The sequence below is a fragment of the Stegostoma tigrinum genome, chromosome 29, assembly GCF_030684315.1.
Source record: "Stegostoma tigrinum isolate sSteTig4 chromosome 29, sSteTig4.hap1, whole genome shotgun sequence".
Taxonomy (NCBI): Eukaryota; Metazoa; Chordata; class Chondrichthyes; order Orectolobiformes; family Stegostomatidae; genus Stegostoma; species Stegostoma tigrinum.
In genome coordinates, this window is record NC_081382.1 from 35,479,490 (window position 1) to 35,499,623 (window position 20,134).

General features: G+C 45.2%; 1 protein-coding gene across 1 annotated transcript; it reads right to left on the minus strand.

Moving 5' to 3' along the window:
* Positions 1-4,034: 4,034 nt before the first annotated feature.
* Positions 4,035-18,742, minus strand: prdm12b (PR domain containing 12b). The gene is made up of 5 exons (XM_048558595.2): positions 18,151-18,742; positions 16,396-16,586; positions 13,029-13,184; positions 10,723-10,837; positions 4,035-6,099 (listed from the first exon to the last, which is right to left on the minus strand). Exons 1-5 carry the CDS (start codon positions 18,368-18,370, stop codon positions 5,714-5,716), a joined length of 1,068 nt encoding a protein of 355 aa, XP_048414552.1. The 5' UTR covers positions 18,371-18,742; the 3' UTR covers positions 4,035-5,713.
* Positions 18,743-20,134: the final 1,392 nt, after the last annotated feature.

A 20,134-nucleotide genomic window follows, 5' to 3' on the forward strand; every position in this document is an offset into this window, starting at 1 on the left:
GCTGTTACTTAAGAAAGACGGAATGGAAAAGCCAGGGAACTATAGACTGGTGAGCCTGACATAAGTGGTGGGTAAGTTGTTGGAGGGGATTCTGAAGAACAGGATTTACATGAATTTGGAAAGGAAAAGACTGATTAGGAATAGTCAGCATGGTTTTTTGAGTGGGAAATTGTGTCTGAATAACTTGATTCAGAGATAGTAGGAACTGCAGATGTTGGAGAATCTGAGATAACAAGGTGTAGAGCTGGATGGACACAGCAGGCCAGGCAGCATCAGAGGAGCTGGAAAGCTGATGTTTCAGGCCTAGAACCATAGTAGGAGTATGGTTAGTAAGTTTGTTGATGACACCAAAATTGGTGGTGTAGTGGACAGTGAAGAAGATTATCTCAGAATACAACAGGGCATTGAACAGCTGAGTGAATGGGTCAAGGAGTGGCAGATGGAATTCAATTTAGAGAAAAGTGAGATGTTGCATTTTGGTAAGGCAGGACTTAAACAGTGAATGGTAGGGCTCTAGGGAGTTTTGCACAACAAAGAGACCTAGGGGACTGATGCATGGCACCTTAAAAGTTGAGTAACGGCTGGTGAAAAAGGCCTTTGTCACGCTTGCATTCATTCATCAGGTACATTTAGGAGTTGGGATGTTATGCTGTAGCTATAGGACACTGCATTCATTTCTGGTCTCCCTGCTATAAAGAAAGGTGTTATAAAACTTGAAAGGGTTCAGAAAAGATTTACAAGGATGTTGCTGGGATTGGAGGGTTTGACATATAGAGAGATGCTGAAAGTTTTTAAGAGGATTTGTAGCTGGAGTTGTGGATGAGATTGTAGACTTGCTCACCAAGCCAGCATGTTTGATAACAAATGTTTCGTCACCCTGCTAGTTCCAGAACACACCGCAGAAACCCAGAATTGCACAAAGCAGAACAGGAACACTTAAACAGAGTTTTTAAAAGGAATGGATGCCCAAAGACCACAATCCACTGTTGCCTCAGTGGACAGACCACAAGAAGAAGACACAACATGGCCAGACACACTAGTCACCCTACTGTATATCAGAGACATGTCAAAGATGACCACAAGACTATTCAGACCCCTAGGTATCAGAGTAGCCCACAAACCAACACTCACCCTGTGACAGCTACTGATGAACGTAAAGGATCCCATACCCACAGCCACTAAAACTAATGTAAATACCATGCAAGGACTGTGAAAAACATTACGTGGACCAATTTGAAAGAAAACTTACAATAAGGATACATGAACACCAACTAGCCACCAAAAGACACAACCAATTCTCACTGGTCTCAATACACATGGACAAAGAAGGACACAATTTCTATTGGGACAACAGATACATAATGGCACAAGCCAATTAAAGACATGCCAGGGAATTTCTGGAGGCCTGGTACTCCAACTGGAATTCCACCATCAAGCATATTGAACTGGACCCGATAAAGAAACCACTGAAAAGCAGAACTGGAAGTAATGCCAACTACCCCAGCAAACTGAGGCATATAAATAACAAGCAGGACAGAACACCACCACTTCACCAGAGGTGCATTGATGATGTTACCTGGCAGGGTGACAATACGTCTGCAATCAAACACACTGGCTCAGTGAGCAGGGCTACAACCTCAGGCAAATGCTCATTAGGTGGGATTGTTTGCCCTGGAGCATCGGAGGCTGAGGGGTGGCCTAACAGAGGTTTATAAAATTATGAGCAGGATGCGTAGGGTAAATAGCCTAGGTCTTTTTCCCAGGTTAGCTAAATCCAAAATATGAGGGTATAGGTTTAAGTTGTGGGGAGAAAGATTATAAAGAAACCTGTTTCCATGCTGTATAATTCTATGACTATTTAAACTATATTACAGTTAAATTCACGGTTCACATAACTGACCATAGGGAAACTGACACGAGAAGGAGTAAGTGGTCGGGAGAGTTAAATGCAGAAAAAGAGCTGAAAACACAACAGCAATCCACAGAATGATCGAAAAAAATTAGAAAGGCGTACTGAGAGAGAACTGCAAAATCAAATAACCGAGAAAGAATCTTCTTTTTGAGAAAGGATGAGCAGAACGTTTATTTTTTTCCCTCTGAGGGTCCTTAGTCCTTCGAATTCTGCATCATTGAATATATTCACGACTGACACGAACAGAATTTTGATCAACAAGGGAATCCGAGGTCATCTGAAGTAGACAGCAACGTGTCCTTCAGGCCACAATCAATTCAGCCGTGAGCTTGCTGAATGGTTCCTTTTGCTCCTGTTTCTTATGTTATGAAATAAATCTGTAAAGGAAGAAGGAACCAACTGGTTAAAAGCATGTAACAGAGAGAAACTGACATCACAACTGAAGGATGAAGTGATTTAAATAGGAATGCTATAGAGAAATAAAGAACGACAAATAAGAAAGGGAGGCTGGTCGAAAAATAACATGACAGAGTGAACTACAGATACAGAAAAAGGGAAGAGCAAAAAAAACAGCAGTCAAGCTTGCAGCTAAGCAATGGACTGAGTCACGGGGGAAGCAAGATTAGAAAATGGGGATCAGTAAGGAAAGATTGGCAGAGGAAAAAGAAATGACAGGGAGCCATTAGAGAAAAGGAAACCAGCGGAGAGAGTCAGAGAGAGAAGCAGTAACTGGAGACCAAAAAAGAAAGTCTGAAGTCAAAGAGAAAGGGGCAGAAAAGCCCACGTGTATGACCGGAAATGAACTGGTGGCTAATAATAAATATATATGATGAACCAATCACATAAAAATACTTGCTGAGACCTGGGAAGATTGAAGAACAGCAGGGCTCAATCAATGGATCAGTGAAAGAAAACTCTCTCTCCTCTACGCTGTCCAGTAATTGTCATTGATTTTTAAAAAGGTTTTTGTTTGTATATGAACTTTGTCACTAAAAACGTTGACAACTGTTTCCATATGGATCTAATTGAAATCGTTGACTGTTAAAACTGCTCTAGGTTGTTTACAGAGGTTCGTCACCTTCAACAAAAACATGAATTTACATAGTGCCTCGTGAAGCATCCCAACTTCAAGGCGCTTCCATTGAGCTAAATCAAACGAAATTTGACTGCATGTCTGGTAAACAAAAAGCTTTTGTCAAAAAGTCCGGTTTTAAAGAATATTACGATCTTAAAAGAACAGAAAACACAGGTGAAGTTAAAGAAGGGAATTCCGTAGCTTTTTACCTGGGTAACTGAAAGCTTGGCAGTCAATAGTGGAATGATTATAGTTGCAACAAAAATAGAAAATCCTGGAGAAACTCAGCAAGTCGGGCAACACCTTTCTCCGTGGAGAGAAAGCTGGGTTAACACTTCGGGTTACTTCTTCCGAATTACAGATCTGCCAGAGGCCACAACCAGTGCAGGGATTTGTGTGCTCCATTGTCGAAGTCTATAAAGTTACCTAACGTATCCAAGTACCTTACTACATTAGCAGAAAGCTAAGTGGATATAAACAGGCATGACAGAAAGTTGAATTCCTCACCTACCAACTCAGGCGTGAGACTGCAACTAAGTGTGATAGGCTGATGAATTTTAAAAGATTCGAATGATAAACATCCAAATTTCCCATCAAAATATGTGATGAATAATATATTCAGAAATAAGATACACTTTATTCAGGAATAGAAGGGGGTAAGGGAAAGTACAGATTTATTTTTACATTTCCATACAGTGAACATTTACAATTAGATATATATAATTACAAATGCAATATGCCAGGCAAAAATCTTGTTTAAATATTTACAAGATAAAGTGACAAATATTTCAATTCTCTTTTGGAAGTTAGACGCAGTCACCGCAAACAATTTTTTTAAATTAATCTACATTGTATTCACTTAACAGCTTTCATTCATTTAAACAGGTATACACGAGGACAGTAGGAGCACTGAGTCACCACAGACACCAGAGGGCAGCCAACACCAGTACACTTTCTAAAATGTGAGGCTGGATGAACACAGCAGGCCCAGCAGCATCTCAGGAGCACAAAAGCTGACGTTTCTCTGATGAAGGGTCTAGGCCCGAAACGTCAGCTTTTGTGCTCCTGAGATGCTGCTGTGTGTTCATCCAGCCTCACATTTTATTATCTTGGATTCTCCAGCATCTGCAGTTCCCATTATCACTTTCTTACGTGTACCAGGTGTGTGAGAGGCCGAGTGGGGGAAATCCAGTAAAAGAATTGTGCTTAGTCTGGTGTACAATTATCCTATGAAAGACTCAGTAATAAAACAACTGAAGCTCCTAAATGAAATTATAATCAAACGTCACTTTTATAACTAAATCTGTTTAGACACTGCTCCTTATGACATTGAATCCGCTGGAAAAACACAAGTAATTTAATCATCGCAAGAGTTTCACAGGAAAGGTTAATTATTAAAGGAACTTTCGGTATCACAGTTTTCATAACAAATTTTATAACTTTAAAATGTTTCATTGTAACTTCTCAGCGCACTGTGGTGCCATTTGGTCCTTGCCGAAAGAACTATTTTATTTAATCCAAGGATTTTCCCAGTTGTACAGTATTGAGCAACGTATATCGAGGTGATCCGATGTTCACTCTCTAGCCTGTAGTATGTTAACAGATGGCCAGTGTAACTGACCTTTTTTCAAAATAAGTACACACAAATCAGACCGGGTTACTGTGCCTTCCTGTTGGAGGTCCGCCTGGAAAACGTCCATAAATTAACTCTGACCTGAGAACTCCCTTGCACAGTCGAATAGCCTCTGCCTGTTTACGAAGAAATACAAATGCAGGAAAAGACCAGAGAAACTGTTTATATGCTTAAAAATTAGGTGATTTCTGGCGTTAGTTCATAGGAAATTTGAATGAGGTGCGGCCGGGTGGATAGAAGCATATTGTTTCAAAGATTTACAACAATAAAAGGTACAAGATTAAACTCAAGAATGAGAAGAGATTCGTTGCACATGCAGGTCTGCGAATGTACCAGCAGAGTTAGTGATTGAAGCAGGCCCCTTGTATGTAATTAATTGTTTAGCTAGGTGGTTGAGGGAAAATAAAACTAGGAGATGCGGAACAAATCAGGCACGAGGGAATTGAGCTACAGCTGATAGAGGAGTGAACTCTATGAGGAGCAGTAGGGGTTAAGCACCAGCACAAACTAAAATGTCAGTTTCTGTTTTATGATCTCGGTGTCGTGGGTACAATTGGAGCAGCTAACTCTCAATATCTTCAGTGGCTGAGGAGGTGGTTTGCCAATAGTGTTGGTTGTATGGAGACCGAGGGGAGGAACCGTGGCCACGATAAATATAGCAGACGTGGAGAGGCTCACTCTCACCTTCCTTACGGCCTTGTGGTTCTGCCTGTCATTTTTATTTTGTTGAGTGTTGTTAAACTAATCGCACGTTTTTTTAAAAAAATCCACTTTCTTAAAAAAAAGTAAAACAGACATGGGCAACAGATACAGGCAACACCACAGCACAAGTCAGTTACAGAATGAAGAAAGAGTGATGGAGGAGAAACGGACTGGGTTCAGACAAACTGTGCTGCTGAACCTATCACTTATGAGTCTACAGCTTGCATCTTAGGAGATGCCCTTTGGCAGAGTGGGTCTGTGTCCCCATTGCTACGTTTATTATGACATGTATGTGGCAGTAAAAGAGTTTTGTGTACTTCCCCCCCCCAAAAAAAAAGTTTCTTTTTTGCATGTGATCAGAGCGGTCCCTCATCATGGCCATTCCCTCCAGTCACAGCACCATGGTGGGAATGTGGTGCGTCAAGGTGGCTGAGTGTGGCACTGCCAGAGGCGGGGAGTGGGGCTGCAGTGAGGCCGGGGGCGGTCGGTGCCTGGCACTCTTTTGGTGGGCCCGGAGTCCTGCCAGCTGGGAGTAGGCGCTCTGGCAGACCTGGCACTTGTAGGGCCGCTCGCCCGTATGCAGGCGCACGTGGTTCCTCAGCGTCGATGACTGGCTGAAGCGGCGATTACAGAAGCGGCAGATGAAAGGCTTGTCCAGCGTGTGGATGCGCATGTGCGAGCGCAGGTTGCTGCGCGAGTTGAAGCCGCGGTAGCAGATCACGCAGCGCATGCGTCCCGCGCTGCTGCCTCCAGAACTGTCCCCTGCGTTCAGCTCATCTGCGGAGGAAACCGGAAGGAGAGGGGTTTTAGTGGACGCTTCTCATCTCTCACCAGATAACTGCACCCAATCCTAAGCACCGCACTGTCAAAAAAAAAGCCAAAGCCACGTGGAAAGGAATGCAGAGGGCGTTCACCAGAATGACACGGCGTTTCAGTGGTTAGGAGCAAATTGCTGCGGATGCTGGAGCCTGTACTGAAAACAAAAAATGCTGGAAATCACAGCGGGTCAGGCAGCATCCGTGGAGAGAGAGCTTGAGCAAGCCAACGCTTCGAGTCATGGAACGTTTCTAGGAGAGAGAGAAAGCTAACGCTTCGAGTTTCCTCCCACGCTCCAAGGATGTGTAGGCTTGGTGGATTGGCCATGGTAAAAATTGCCCAGTAGTGTCCAGAAATGTGTGAGTTAGCCATGGTTTTAAAAAAAAACACCCATGCAGGATTACAGGGATGGGATTATGTTTGGAGGGTTCGTATAGAATTGATGGACTGAATGGCCTTTTTCTGAACATCTATGAAGAGCTTCAAGAGGCGGATTCCTTCAAGGCTGACCTTTACCCATTACTTTATATGCCCAACCGGTGTTCTCTGTCTTTGGGCTCCACCCCCTTCTTCAGCGCAGTATCAACCTTTTCCCAGCTACAATAAATTCTGAATAAGGGCCACTGAACCCAAAAAGTTAATTTTGCTTTCTCTCCACAAATGCTGCCGGATATGCTGAGTTTTCCCAGCAATTTCTCCTTTTGCTTCAGGAGATTGTGTTCAGCAGAGAAGTCTATGGAGAGATGTCTCAGAGGTGTTCCAAAATTATGCAAGATTCTGAATGAGTAAAAAAGTTAAAATTACTTCCACTGGCAGAAGAAGAAATAAGCAGTGGACATAGGATTTAAGGGAATTGAAGGTGGAACCCTGGGGGAGATGATAATTTTTATGGGGAATAAATTGTTAAGGCCTGGAATATACTGCTTGAAAGGATGGTGAAATGAGATTCAGTTGTAACCTTTCAAACAGAATTAGTTATGTACCTAAGAGGAAGCATTTGCAAGGCTATGGAGAGAAAGCAGGAGAGTGAGGCTAAATGGAAATTCTCTCAACAATCTGGCTCACGACTGAATGTTTCCCTATCTGCAAGATTCCAATGTTTTCTTGATATCTTTCAGCACAGTAGAGTAATTGTGGTTGGGAGACAATAAGCAGAAGATGTTAGTGAGAGATAATGGGAACTGCAGATGCTGGAGAATCCGAGATAACAAAGTGTGGAGCTGGAGGAACACAGCAAGCCAAACAGCACCTTAGGATGAAGGGTCTAAGCCCAAAACATCAGCTTTTGTGCACCTAAGATGCTGCTTGGCCTGCTGTGTTCATCCAGCTCCACACATTGTTATCTTAGATGATGTTAGTGGGCTGGCAAGACATGGAGCAGACAGCTTTCTGGAACTCTTTTGGCTTCCTTAAGATGAGGAACATCATCACGTTTAAAACAAATTGATATGGCACAACTAGTGTTAGACTGAAAAGGAACTGTCAACTGTGTTGTCCAGTTGTAACTCCTGGCTCAAGTTCAACTGAGATTATAGCAGTTAATTCCCTGATAATACCATCTCATGCACCTTAAATATAGAACTAGGCATAAATTAAAACACCTCCTATGTTGTATCATTCAGTAGGTCCAGGCCAGATTAACATTCATTCTGTACTGTCCATGTCCTGTATACGAGGTCCTCTAGGGAGGAGATAATCAGATAATATTTCTCCTATCAAATTCCATTGTGTACTGTATGGTACAGCATGGTTGGAACATGGGATAAAGTTTCTTCTGCTCTGATCTTGTGATGCTCTGTCAATCACATTCCTTTAATACAGCTTTTCTCAATCAAATCAATTCTGTTTCCATGTCTTCATGTAAAGGACATTTGTCAACAAAAGTTACTACAAATGGAAACCTTACAGTTGATGGATGCAGAAGGTCATTTATCTCATCAGTCTGGGCTAACCCATTGAATCTCACAATTCCAGAGGGACAAAGAAGAATGTGTTAACCCACTGAACCACAATGGCCTCAGATTCTCAATTTATTTTATTTTAGTGTGTATCAAACTGCTAAACTGGTCACTTTAAAGTGTCTGTTTATGAGGCAAAAGTTTGCAGCGTGGCATCAGTGTCATGATTGTAACTGAATTACTTCAGTCCAGTACCTTACCAGAGGCAATAGCACACAATCAGATGGGTGTATTGCTGAGAAATGAGAATCTCTACTCACAGGAGCAATTCTTTGTAGAATCTTGTGGTGGGGTATTGCCGATATTAACAGGGAACAAACGTTTACTGATTTATGTAAAAACACATTTGAAATGTGTATACAACATGTCTGTCCAGAATAAAAGCTAACAATGAAGAATTCTAGAACTAAGCAATCTACAGTTTCCCTAATTCGTTCAGCCTGCCTGTTCAGTACCTTTTTATTCCTTGGGCAATTTTATTACAGTGAAACTGTTGATGATAGCTACCAAGTGCTGTTAAAATATCTTAAAATGCACACAATCTCATCAGAATAATAGACAGGAAAGCACTTTTACAATAGTGTTTAAACAGTCAGCGTTTGAGTGGATTTTTTCATGTTCAGTTAGTGTTTTGACGAATGGTCCCTGGTCTGCCATGTCACTGAGTGATTTCGCTCATGTAATCTTCCACTAGTCACCGCTGCAATTTTGCAGCCATGCTTCTGGGACCTTTCTCAAGGAACTGCATGGTTGAAGAGGTGGACTACTCCCCATTGCCAGGTCATTCCAATATTCATGTCTTTGGGTGCTATAATTAAAGCCCAGCTGCAACCCACTTCAGATGCTGCAAGCCAGGAACTGGCCCTGATACTGTACTGTTTGATCATTGGCCCAATGGAAAGAAATATTCACTCTCAATGGTGCAGCCAGCATGGACACAAATTCATGCCTGGATCAGTGCTGTGTCCTGAGTAAAACCAGATGTCCAGCAGTGCAGGAAGAAGATCAATGATCTTCTGCTCTCCACAAGGGTAAGAGACACATGTTCTCTCTTCCACTTCACCCTCACAAGACAGCACTCAATCTAACTCATACCACTCACAAAGATCCTGGACTACCACTCTCTGAACACCCTTCCTGAGCTCTGTGCATCCTACCTCACCACCTCTCCTGCAGCACCACTAACTCCTTGTACATTCACTTTCTTCCTTCTCAATCCCAACCTTTGTTTCATTGGAAGTAAAACTGGCCAACCCTTTGGATTGTTACCATCACAGCACCCTGCAAGACCTCTAAGCCTAATCCTACCAAAAGGAGGCATTTCACCCGCAGGCGTGCCAACTGACCACAGTCCAGACTTTACACTGCAGAGACACTGATATCTGGAATCTGAGCGGATTACGTCCCTTGCTGACCATAGCCAATCCCAGTGGACTGTAAGAAATAATGCCTAAACTGACTGGGATAGTAACACTGATTGACCATAGAAACCTTGACCACAGTTAGGTCCATGGGCTCTTGACTATCACACATGGCCTTTAGTGTGAAGGACAAGCAGTGTGTTTGTGGTTTAAGAGGCCCCAACCCAAAACATCAACTTTCCTGCTCCTCTGACGCTGCCTGGCCTGCTGTGTTCCTCCTGCTCCACACTGTGTTATCTCTAACTCCAGCATCAACAGTTCTCACTATCTCTGACCATGCTATAAGTTGTGATGTTGACGTAGCATGGTGATGCATCGTTGCATACCGACCCCCATAGTGATACAGTGCTCCCTGTTGTGTCAAGATCCCTGCCTTTCCTTTTATGCCTAAAAGTATTGTTGGCCACAGAAGATGGCAGCCTGTAACTGAGCACTAAAGACCCTGTGCGCAAATAAAGCAGTGACCCAACAGTGAGAGACTGGCGGACCCTAAGTCAGTGCTGGGGTCAGTGAACGTTTGCTAAGAAATATTTTAAAAAACCGTGAAGTAGACAAAACCTGGCAGCCTCCAAGTGGAAGCAAAGTGAGCGAGCTCTCTGTCCTTGCGTGTAGAGTGACCTGGCAGAGTCACAGGGAACCCTGAGGTCCAAAGGAATGTTTGAAAGGCTGAGGTGATGCGAGAGTTGGTCCGGGAGAAAGTGCAATGATGAAGTGAGGCTGGTGATTTGCTGACTGCAGTGTGGGTGGATGAAGTGTCCAAGAGGATGGTGACTATGGACCATGAAGAAGCAGTTGGTAAGGTGGCCTGGATAAGCACCGGGGAGCTGCAGTACCAGGTACTGACCCCGATATACCTGTGCGGATTTTTTTCCGCCTTGTTTCTGGGCGGGGTGAGGTTTGGAAGTAGCCATCAATAAGCCTTTGGAGTTGGAGGCTTTAAGGAAACGCAAATGCCACCCAAAGGTGTGATTCTGAAGGCGTCATATAAATCTTACGTGGAAATTTGCGGAAGTTCATCTCCCAATTCGAGAGTTGATTTCGTAAAAAAAACCTCTAATTTCCTCACTTTTCTCGCCAATGTTTACGCCACAAACAGGAAACATTCCGCTCTCTCGTTCCCTGGCAGTCCCCCTTGGAAACACTTCCCTGTTAGATAACTGCACCCACCTCCCCACCGCACTTCAGCATTATTTCACATTCGTTACCATCTTTGTTCTTTTTCCTGTGTTCCTCCTCCAGCCCTGGCACTCCTGGGATGCCGAGGAATGTGTTCTGTGTATTTCCATACCACACCAGCAGTTCCTGGTCCGGAGGGATAGTCTAAAGTGAACAGAGAAATGGAGATATGAGTTAATCTCAGTGGTTAGGATCGTATTCTAACATCGAGCCGCTGATATAAACTATTAATCTAAACTGACATAAACTATTTGTGGCAAAGTTAGTAGGAACTGCAGATGCTGGAGAACCTGAGACAAGAAGATGTAGAGCCGGATAAACACAGCAGGCCAAGCGGCATCAGAGGAGCAGGAAGGCTGACGTTTCGAGCCTAGACCCTTTGACAGAAAAAAAAACTTCTATGAACTATTCATCTATTTCTCATCTGCACATCCCTGCTCAAACGTGACAAATATCCAGTCTCCGGGAGAACTTCAGCTTGGATCCGCTTTAACTCGGGTTCCGATGTCGCATTACACCCACCTCAGATTCAGGAATGGGAAGTGGGAGCTGTCCAACAGTAATTCTATATGAATTTACTCAGCTCAGAGAGAGGGGGAATAACAATCTCTTGGTGCCATTATTCTGTTGGAATTCCCTTTAACCACGCCAAACTCCGGGACCGGCCTCGCTTCCCTCAAAGTGAAAAGGACTGGGAGTTCATTCCATACTCGAAACTTTGATCCTCTCCCCACAGATACTGCCAGATCTGCTGAGTTTCTCCAGCATCCTCGGCGTTTGTGTGAAAAAAATTGTTTACCCGAAGTACTAAAACAGCGCCGATTAAATCTGCACCAAAGTCATTCCTTTCAGGTGAACTGAGGTAGGTGAGCCAGGGATACGCCAGTAATTAGGGAGAGATGGAAGAGGGGTTCTGAGGAAAGGTCACTGGACCCGAAACGTTAAACTCTGATTTTTCCCTTCACAGATGCTGCCAGACCCGCTGAGTTTCTCCAGCAACTTCTGCTTTTGTTTTTGGAAGAGAGGCAGCCCGCTGACTCCACGACAGACACACACACACAGACACACACAGAGACAGATTGCCCCGTTAGAAACGCAGGGATGTCTGAAGCCTCTGTGGTCAATTAGCTTGCGATCCCTTTACCATCTGGATATACAGGAACGGTTAAGACGAGGTATTTTTGAAGTTTTCTAACGTCTTGAGGGATCTGGGCAGGCGACATAGAGAAACACTGTTCCCGTTTGCGAAAAGTGTGGGACACCGGAGGATAGCGGTCAAAAGCGTGGGGCAATAGTGGCGACGATAGCGGGGGCAAATAGGGCCTTTTAAGGGGGCGGTGGGATTTTAAGAGAAAAGTTTTGCAGGGCCACCCGGAAAGTGGGTGGGGAGACGATGAGTTGCACCTGCAGAAGCCCAGCACGGACAGGAGCGGCCGAATGTGCTGTAAACATTCTGTGACTTGCCGGGGTCTGATCCGGAGTGGGGGGGGGGGGGGGTGCGGTGGGCATCTGAAAATAGCAGCAGTGGCTTCGCTAGTGGACACCCGGGGCAAAACAGAGCGAACGCAATTCTCGTGGAACCTATTGATGGTCCCAAAGAGTCCGAATACAGGAGACTAGCTCCGGGGGTGGGGAGGGTTGGAGAAGATGAGGTTCGCTTTAAGATGCTGCCCACTGACACTACACGAGGCTGTTAAGGCTGGGATCCCAAGTTTTAGAGTCGGGCTGACGTTCTGACTGACATCAAGTGGAACTAATTAGAAGAATCACCGGAATTGCTGGAGAAACTCAACAGGTCTGGCAGCATCTGCGGAGAGGGAAAGCAGAGTTAATATTTCGGGTCCAGATTGACACGTCCACGGCAATTGAGCCCTGGGGATAAATTAATGATCAATAACCTACCCTTGTTCACGCAAGGGCTATATGCAGGTATATATTTATGTAATTTGCGCTTGGAAAATGCATTTAAACGTCTATGTACACATTGCAAACGCCGGAAATCTGAACCATGATTTCGGGAGTATTCACTGTCGCTCCCAGTTTTAAAGATTCAATCCGACCTGGACTATCTGCTTGTGATTACAGAAATACACATGGAGGGTGTCTCTGTGAGAAATGCTCCAAATTCAACACCGCCCCGTTCCTGCACCTCCTGCGGGTCATTTCGCCCTGACTCCGTTCCCGTTATAATCATCACCGGCCTTTCGGAGCTGGCGGCTGCGGGGCTCGAACCGACAGCAATTGGCCTTCAGGAGCCAGTTGGCACCTTGAGCTAAACTGGCACAGCACCAGTTTCCCGAACCCCTTCCTCCCCAACATCCTGAGATCTCCTCACCTCTGTGGTCTTGTAGTAAATGTTGTTTCCGATCTGTACCACTTCGAGGTTCTGTTCCTGCTCATTCCTGGCGCACTTGATGTAGGTCATCCAGCTCCTGTGGTCCTCCTGACTGGCGTCAATAAAATACCGCACCGTGCCATCGTCATTGAAAACCTGGGCCAGAGAGAGGGAGAGGGAGAGGGGTTTAGTCTTGACGGGCACTGGCCCGGGGCACGGACACTGGAATTAGCACTGACCGGGGACACATTCTGACCTGGGATAACCCGGGACATTGACAGTAATCCGGGATTACTCACCCTGACCCAGGGTAAACCTTCCAGTTGATCGAGGCTCAAGCACTGACATTGGAGCCAGCTGGAACCCTGACATTGGTCTGGGATACTGGCCCTGAAATGCTTACTGACCTGGGATACTGGCACTGACCCAGCGCACTCGAACTGACCCGGGACACCAGTGAGGAACCCTGACCCTGAGTAAAACCAGATCGGTGCTCCGCGTTGCCGGGTTGAGTTGGGAAGGCCCGCGGCTGCACAGTGAGCCCGCTGCACAGGATTGAGGACAGCGCACATATACAGCACATTATGAGATGCTGGTGGTGCTGAATAATGGAATAAACGGGCACGCAACACTCGGGTTTTGAAGCCAGCGGTCGGTTTCAATTTAGAAAAAAACTCTCCCTTTCCCTTAAAGCAGGTGAGATGACAATAGGTGTCCTTCTCCTGTACCCGCAAATTGAGCCTGACCTCTGTTGGTGTCTTGAACGGCTTCTCTGCATCCCGTCCTTTGGGTATAACTGAGAAACTTCAACTGGGAAAGGTCAGTCCCAGGGACCAAACGGACACCTGGGGCCATCGAAACTTGCGACACAAAAGGAGTCCATTCGGCCCCTCATGTCAGTGCCGGTTGCATGAAAGAGCCGTCCAATCCACACGGTTTTCCTTCCCGTCCCTATCCCATAGAAAGGTCACTCTAAACAAGATCAATCTGAAGACGCAGCAACTGGCCAACACAGGACTGTGCGCCAGAAGCAAGCGACTATTTCAGGAGCGGCGAAACAGGGTGGAAAGTTGACAAGGAATAACAGCAGTGAGTGGAAAAGTGCGAATAAAAACGCAGAAATGGTTAAATACCCTGAAGGACTTGTGGGATCGGGCAGAATATCGTTAAAGATATTTCCCATTGGAATCGATATTTCTGAAACTAAACATTGACAAATTTTAAAATTACTTGTGAAAACAAAATTAATATTAGATATAAGCTATCATAGAATAAAAATGTGCGAGAAAGACGAAAGTCGGTGAAACAGGAGGAAAAATGGGAACATTAGAGAAATAGATGGCGAGAAAGTGAAAGGCATGAGAGCGAAGGCAGAATGAGTGTAAGAGTGAGCAGTGCGCTTCCAGAGAGTGAGAGGAAAAACAACATTACGAAGCAGGGAGTCCAAAATGTAAGAGATGAGGAACCAGAGTGGGGAGAGAGGGATGTGGAGTGAGAGACTGGTGAATGACAATTACAGTGATATAAAAGTTCGCTCCCGTTTGCTCTTACAACTCATTTCATCATCCATTTATAAACCAAACTGTTTTGAACAGATAATTTTCAATATTCCAATTTGAAATTGTTACAATTCCCAGGAATCTGGCACTGAGGGGGTGGAGAGAGATATCAGACACTGCTATCCCAATTCACACCTATTCTCATCCAATTTCATCTCAGCGCTCTGTCCCAGCTATTTCCAAAAATGCATCCATCTCTAATCCCTGTCTGATCAGGTTGTGCAGAGTCGCTGTGAAGTGAATGTTTCTCTTTATCAACCTTAAGGCTCCATTATATCATTCCGTACATCCAAAGTAATTGTTCATTACCAGCCCAAGTGTCTCGCCATATGTAAAATCTACTAATATGGTCGAGAGTCCAAAACCGAAGCTCGTCAATCATTTGGACAACTTCCTAATGGTTACATGTGGAATATATTGTATTTCCCATCAATAAAACCCCACGACAAAATTCCAGAGTATTGATTCAGGCCGACAGAGCCCTGATTTTGCAATTCGCATGTGTGCTCTGGGGGAAGATTATAGTTAAATGAAATAGTACGGGGCAAGCAATCAACACGGTGCACTGCTGAAACCCGTTCCCCGACCAGAGTAGTCTTTATATTGAACTGACTAGAAAGCATCCAAACCTCAAAACAGGCTCACCTGCAAGACCTAACGACGAAGCTGGTACCAATGATGTACTTGAATCCCTAAGTGTGCAGTGTCATTCCCTTAACTCAGATCAGGAATAATTTTCCAAATAACTATAATATATACCGTATCATTCCTACTATAGCTGCTGTGGATTATCTATTATAACCTGTGCATTTGTGTTTGTTTGGCAGTGAGTATGTGTAGACAAGTATATCTGTGTGCGGATTAGTTTATTTGAGTCTGTGAGTGCGAGTCAGAGTGATTGTATGCGTATGCATGATTCTGTACAAGCCCCTTCTGTAATGTCGTTCCCTATAACCCAGGAGTGCGGGCAGTTAGCCCATGCTTAGGGTGTTCTGTCTAGCTAGGTTGTGCTTTTTTGCAAAATCAGATGAGTGGGGGTGATGTTCTAAAACCCAAGTGTGAGATGCTGTCTCCCATTACCAGATGTTTAAAGTGTCATTGCTATAAACATGATGGAACGTGATCCCTGTAATTGGGCATGTAGAATATTCTCTTGTACATGCAGATGTAGGGGATGTTGTCCTCTATAACCAATCTCCAATTGTTATCCATTATAACACATGTAGTTGAGGTGTTCCCCACAATCAGATGTGCGAGGCACAGTATAAACAGATATACGGATGTCGTTCTGTATGAGCAGATGTGTGACTGCAATCACCTGTAACAAGACTGCTGGCTGCTGTCCCTATGATCCGATGCGTGGCGACTGTCTCCTACCAACAGATATATGATGTTGTCCCCTTCAATCGTGTGTGTGTGTGTGTGTGTGTGTGTGTGTGTGTGTGTGATCTCAGCAGTCAGATCGTGTGAGGTGCTATCTCCATTAACTAAATATGTGTACGATATTGTCCTTTAAAAGCAGTTGCAGGGGCATTATCCCCATCTCGCCGGATATGTGGGTGTTATTCTCTATACCCAGCTGGGTGGGAGTGGTCCTCTGTAAGCAGACATGGTGTTATTCCCTGCAACCAGATGTGGACGATGTTATCCCAACTGGAAACAGATTTGGTGGGGCGGTGCTCCCCCTGGAACAAGGTATGAAATGTGTTATTCCCCGAGAACCAGATGTGAAAGGTGGCGCTCCCCTGTAACCGGGTGTGGAGGGCAGTGTTTTCTGAGAAGCGGGTTGTACCCTGGTGCCTCCTTACCTCCCACATCAGATTATTGTTTTTGAACAGGTCCACGTGTTCCGGGGAGATGACTCTGCCGGTGTAGGGCCCCATCTCGGTGCCGGGTTTAATCCAGGTCTTGGAGAAGATGCCCAGGCCCTCCCCAGGGATCGAGCTCTGAGCTATAATCACCTCGGATGGAAGCACCAGGCTCGACAGCTTCTGAACTTCTGCATCGGAGAGCAAGAGGCGGGAGATCAAAGTTTCACACTGAACAGACCTTGAGCGGAAAGATACCCAACTCGGAGTTTCTGGTACAGGGGGCGGGGGGACAGGTCGGAGATTCGAATTTCTCCACCTTCAAGGAAGCGTGACGGAGAGGACAAACATGGAAACGATATAAACTCAAATTAAATCCAGGTTGTAAAGAACAAAATTGCAGTCACTATACAAATGTGGTCGTTAAATAAGACGGGACCAGCCAAAGAAAGTGCACAACTTAGAAATCGAAGAGATCCAAAGGAGTGATTCAGCATTTGAAGAGCTTACACTGTTAGTTCGCTGTTTTACATGTTTTTGATGGCACTTTGTTTTAACACAACAAACCGAGTCGAATTAGGGTCCTGAGCGCAACAGGGATTGAGGCAGCGTTTGGCAGCAATGAACAGCACTGCCAAATCTGACTCCAGTCCGGGTGAAACACACCCAACCAAGGATAGAACACTGCTCCGTCTCTCTCTCTGTCTGTCTCCTCGCACAGAACCGCTTGGTGAAATCCCAGTTAAATTCAGGCTTAAGTTCTGTGTTGGCAATTTCTTTTTTGAAAAATTCCGGCCTCTAACATAAAACGACCGCCTCCCCCCAGCATTCTCTTACCCGTTGAATTCCTAACAACACTGCGGTGAGTGAGGGGCAGTTGGTTAGATATCAGACATGATCCCATGCACAGGAGAAGGGGGCATGATTGAAACTGCTCAGCCCCTCGGCTGACAGTCTGCCTGAGTCTCTATTGTTTAACCTGTCCTTTAGAATCGGGGTCTCTCAGCTCAGTAGCTCATTCCGACTCCGTACTGCTTTTAAAATTCAATCGGGAGAGCTGCTTTTTCACCTGGCGACTTTCCCTGAACTCGTATACTAATCGCAGTTGTTGAGTGGATGAAAGGGAAGGGCGTGGGACAGATTTTCCCCCCGTTACAGGGCTGTGAACAACACTGAAGATGCGGAGCCAATTGCCTGTTTCTCCCTCGAAGGATGGCTCACGCAGTCGAATAGCCGTCTGAGTCTGAGCCTATCCTGGAATCAACACCATTCACCTGCACCAAGCCTCCAAGGACAGCAGAGAGCAATCCCTGAATATTCGGAGGAATCGAACACAAATCCCTGAAATCAGTTTTCGATCGAAATCTCAGGCTGCAAACTTTCCATTTTGTTTCATTTTACCAATCCTGGATAAAATACAATTTCTCTTTTTTGAAAATCAACACCCGCGGTGATCGTGCACTGGTTCACAGCGCTCCATCCTAAATCTACTCAGAACAAAAAAGACGTTTGAGTAAATATTTTCAACCTCTTTAATAAAAAAAATCGAACTTTCTGTAGCAAAGCATATAGCGATCAGAACTTGTATTACAATATACTTCAAGTAATCGAAATAAACTAGCATTGATTTCACCGATCATGTTACCACGAAATCTCCCTGTTTTCCATAGCCGGTTTTGCAGCAAAGTTAGGAAGTTTGGTGGATTTTCTGATGGCCCCGGTATATTTACCCGGGACCATGTTCTAGAGACTCACCTCCGCTGAAGGATTGAGCGAGTGCTTCGGCAGTAAACGCGATTTTCTGACCGCCGCTGTTACTTTTGTCCTCGAAAAGTTGCTCTCCCAGGACGTTCCTCCACCTGCCGTACAGAAAGCTGTGAAGGATGTCTGAAGTGATCATCTCCGCCAGCGAGAAGCCGTGAGGCTTGAAACCGCCTCTCAGAGCCAGCGCTTCGGATGGTAGCACGGAGCCCATGGTCCTCAGTGTCAATGGCAACAAAACAGGGGGAAGAGGAGAGACAGCTCAACAGAAGGAAGGAAGCCAAGGCACACGGGGACACTGTGAAGCAAGGGGGAGAGACTGGTGGGTGTTTATGTGCGTGCTTCCTGCAATCCCCCCATCCCCAAACAAGAAAAAATCTCCAGCCCTCTTTATAGCCGCTTGGATGACCCCCTAATTGGTTATTAATGACCTTCTGACGTCTGAGGGGAGGCTGGTTACAAGAAGCAGTGTTAGTTCATTGTGGAGCGAGGGAGGGGAGTGAGGTGTCCCAACATCAGCAAACCCGGTACACCTGTTTTGAGAGACCAAAACTGCAGCAGTAACGCACTCCCACACCCACTCATCAGCAGCTCTTTGCATTCAGAGACAAAGTGCGCCAGGTCCGATCAGTCTCCCCCACCCAGGACCACTCCCCCAACACTGCCTCAAAAAAAATGTGTTTGCCCTCACTTACTGCAGCTTACTGCACAGGTTGTCAATTCCCAACAAACCACCTCGCCCCCCCACCCCCTCCGAGAACGGACAGATTAAATAACCCCTGAAACCACGTGCTCCCCAGCCGCCGGCCCATTCAACCGCAGCTCCCACCCTCCCCACCCCAAAAAAGCCCCAGTAATTCTGCCCAAAGTGCAGGGAGGAAATATTTCGCTAATTCACAATAGAATATAGAGTGGGATTAAACCTGGCCCTTGAATTCTTGAACTTGTTCTGCAGTTCGGAGGGGAAGAAGAAGCAATTTGCAAACCTCGCCCAGCTCCTGAAAGTTGCCAGTGAGAAAAAAACAGTTGTTCAGTTTAATATTCATTGACTTTCATCAGACAGTGGCCGCGCTTTGTCAGCGAAGACTCCAATATCTGTCGGATTTCTAATAGTCCGCTCCTCTTGTTTCCATCTTTCTAAATACTTTTTAAATGTTAGACAGGGGCGATTAGAATGATTGATTCGGAATACAGAGGCAGTCTGGCCCGCAGTGTCCCGCCACTGAACATCTTTATCCTTCACTCCCTCTCGCTCGCCCATTGACACGGGCCAGATAGAATGTCAAGGCGGATAAAAGTGAAACAGATTGATCCTTCACGGCCATTCTGCGGGAGGGTCCTTTTAAGAAAAAAATAAAAGCGATCTTTGACACCTAAAGAAATGTTTCTTTTTAAATCCACTCAAATATTTAAGACCCAAAATTGAAGGAGCCGGTTAAATTTGGGCGAGTTTAGCTGGGAAGATGGGGGGGCGGATTTTATATATTTTTTTAAATGGAGAGGAAGGGAGAGACGAGTCTGCGATTTTAAAAAAACTTAGGACTGACTGACAGAAAAGGAGAGATTAGCGTCCAAGTAGCTGCGTGCTGCTTAAGGCTGAGTGAGGCCAATTGAGGTCTGAGATGGGGAAACGTTTATTCTCAGTTTAAATATTCATTAGAATTGCAGCAAGAAGTAGGAGGTGGGTCAAGAAGAAAGAATACATTCATTCGTTACCTCCCGGGGTCGGGGTTATAAACCCGGGAAACAGAGGCACCCATAAAACCCAACTCCGCAAAGTATTCGAAGTGAGTGTTGGATCATTTCTGCCACTCACCTTTACACGCCAGGTTTTCCTTGAATACCGGAGAAGGGAGGGGAGATAATCCTCGTTAGGAGACTTTTTCCCCTACATCTGGCTGCAAGCACAATATCGGTTGGAAAAGTAAAGCTTACTTTAATTTTTACCCGAATTTACTTCACATTAAAGCAAAGCCCG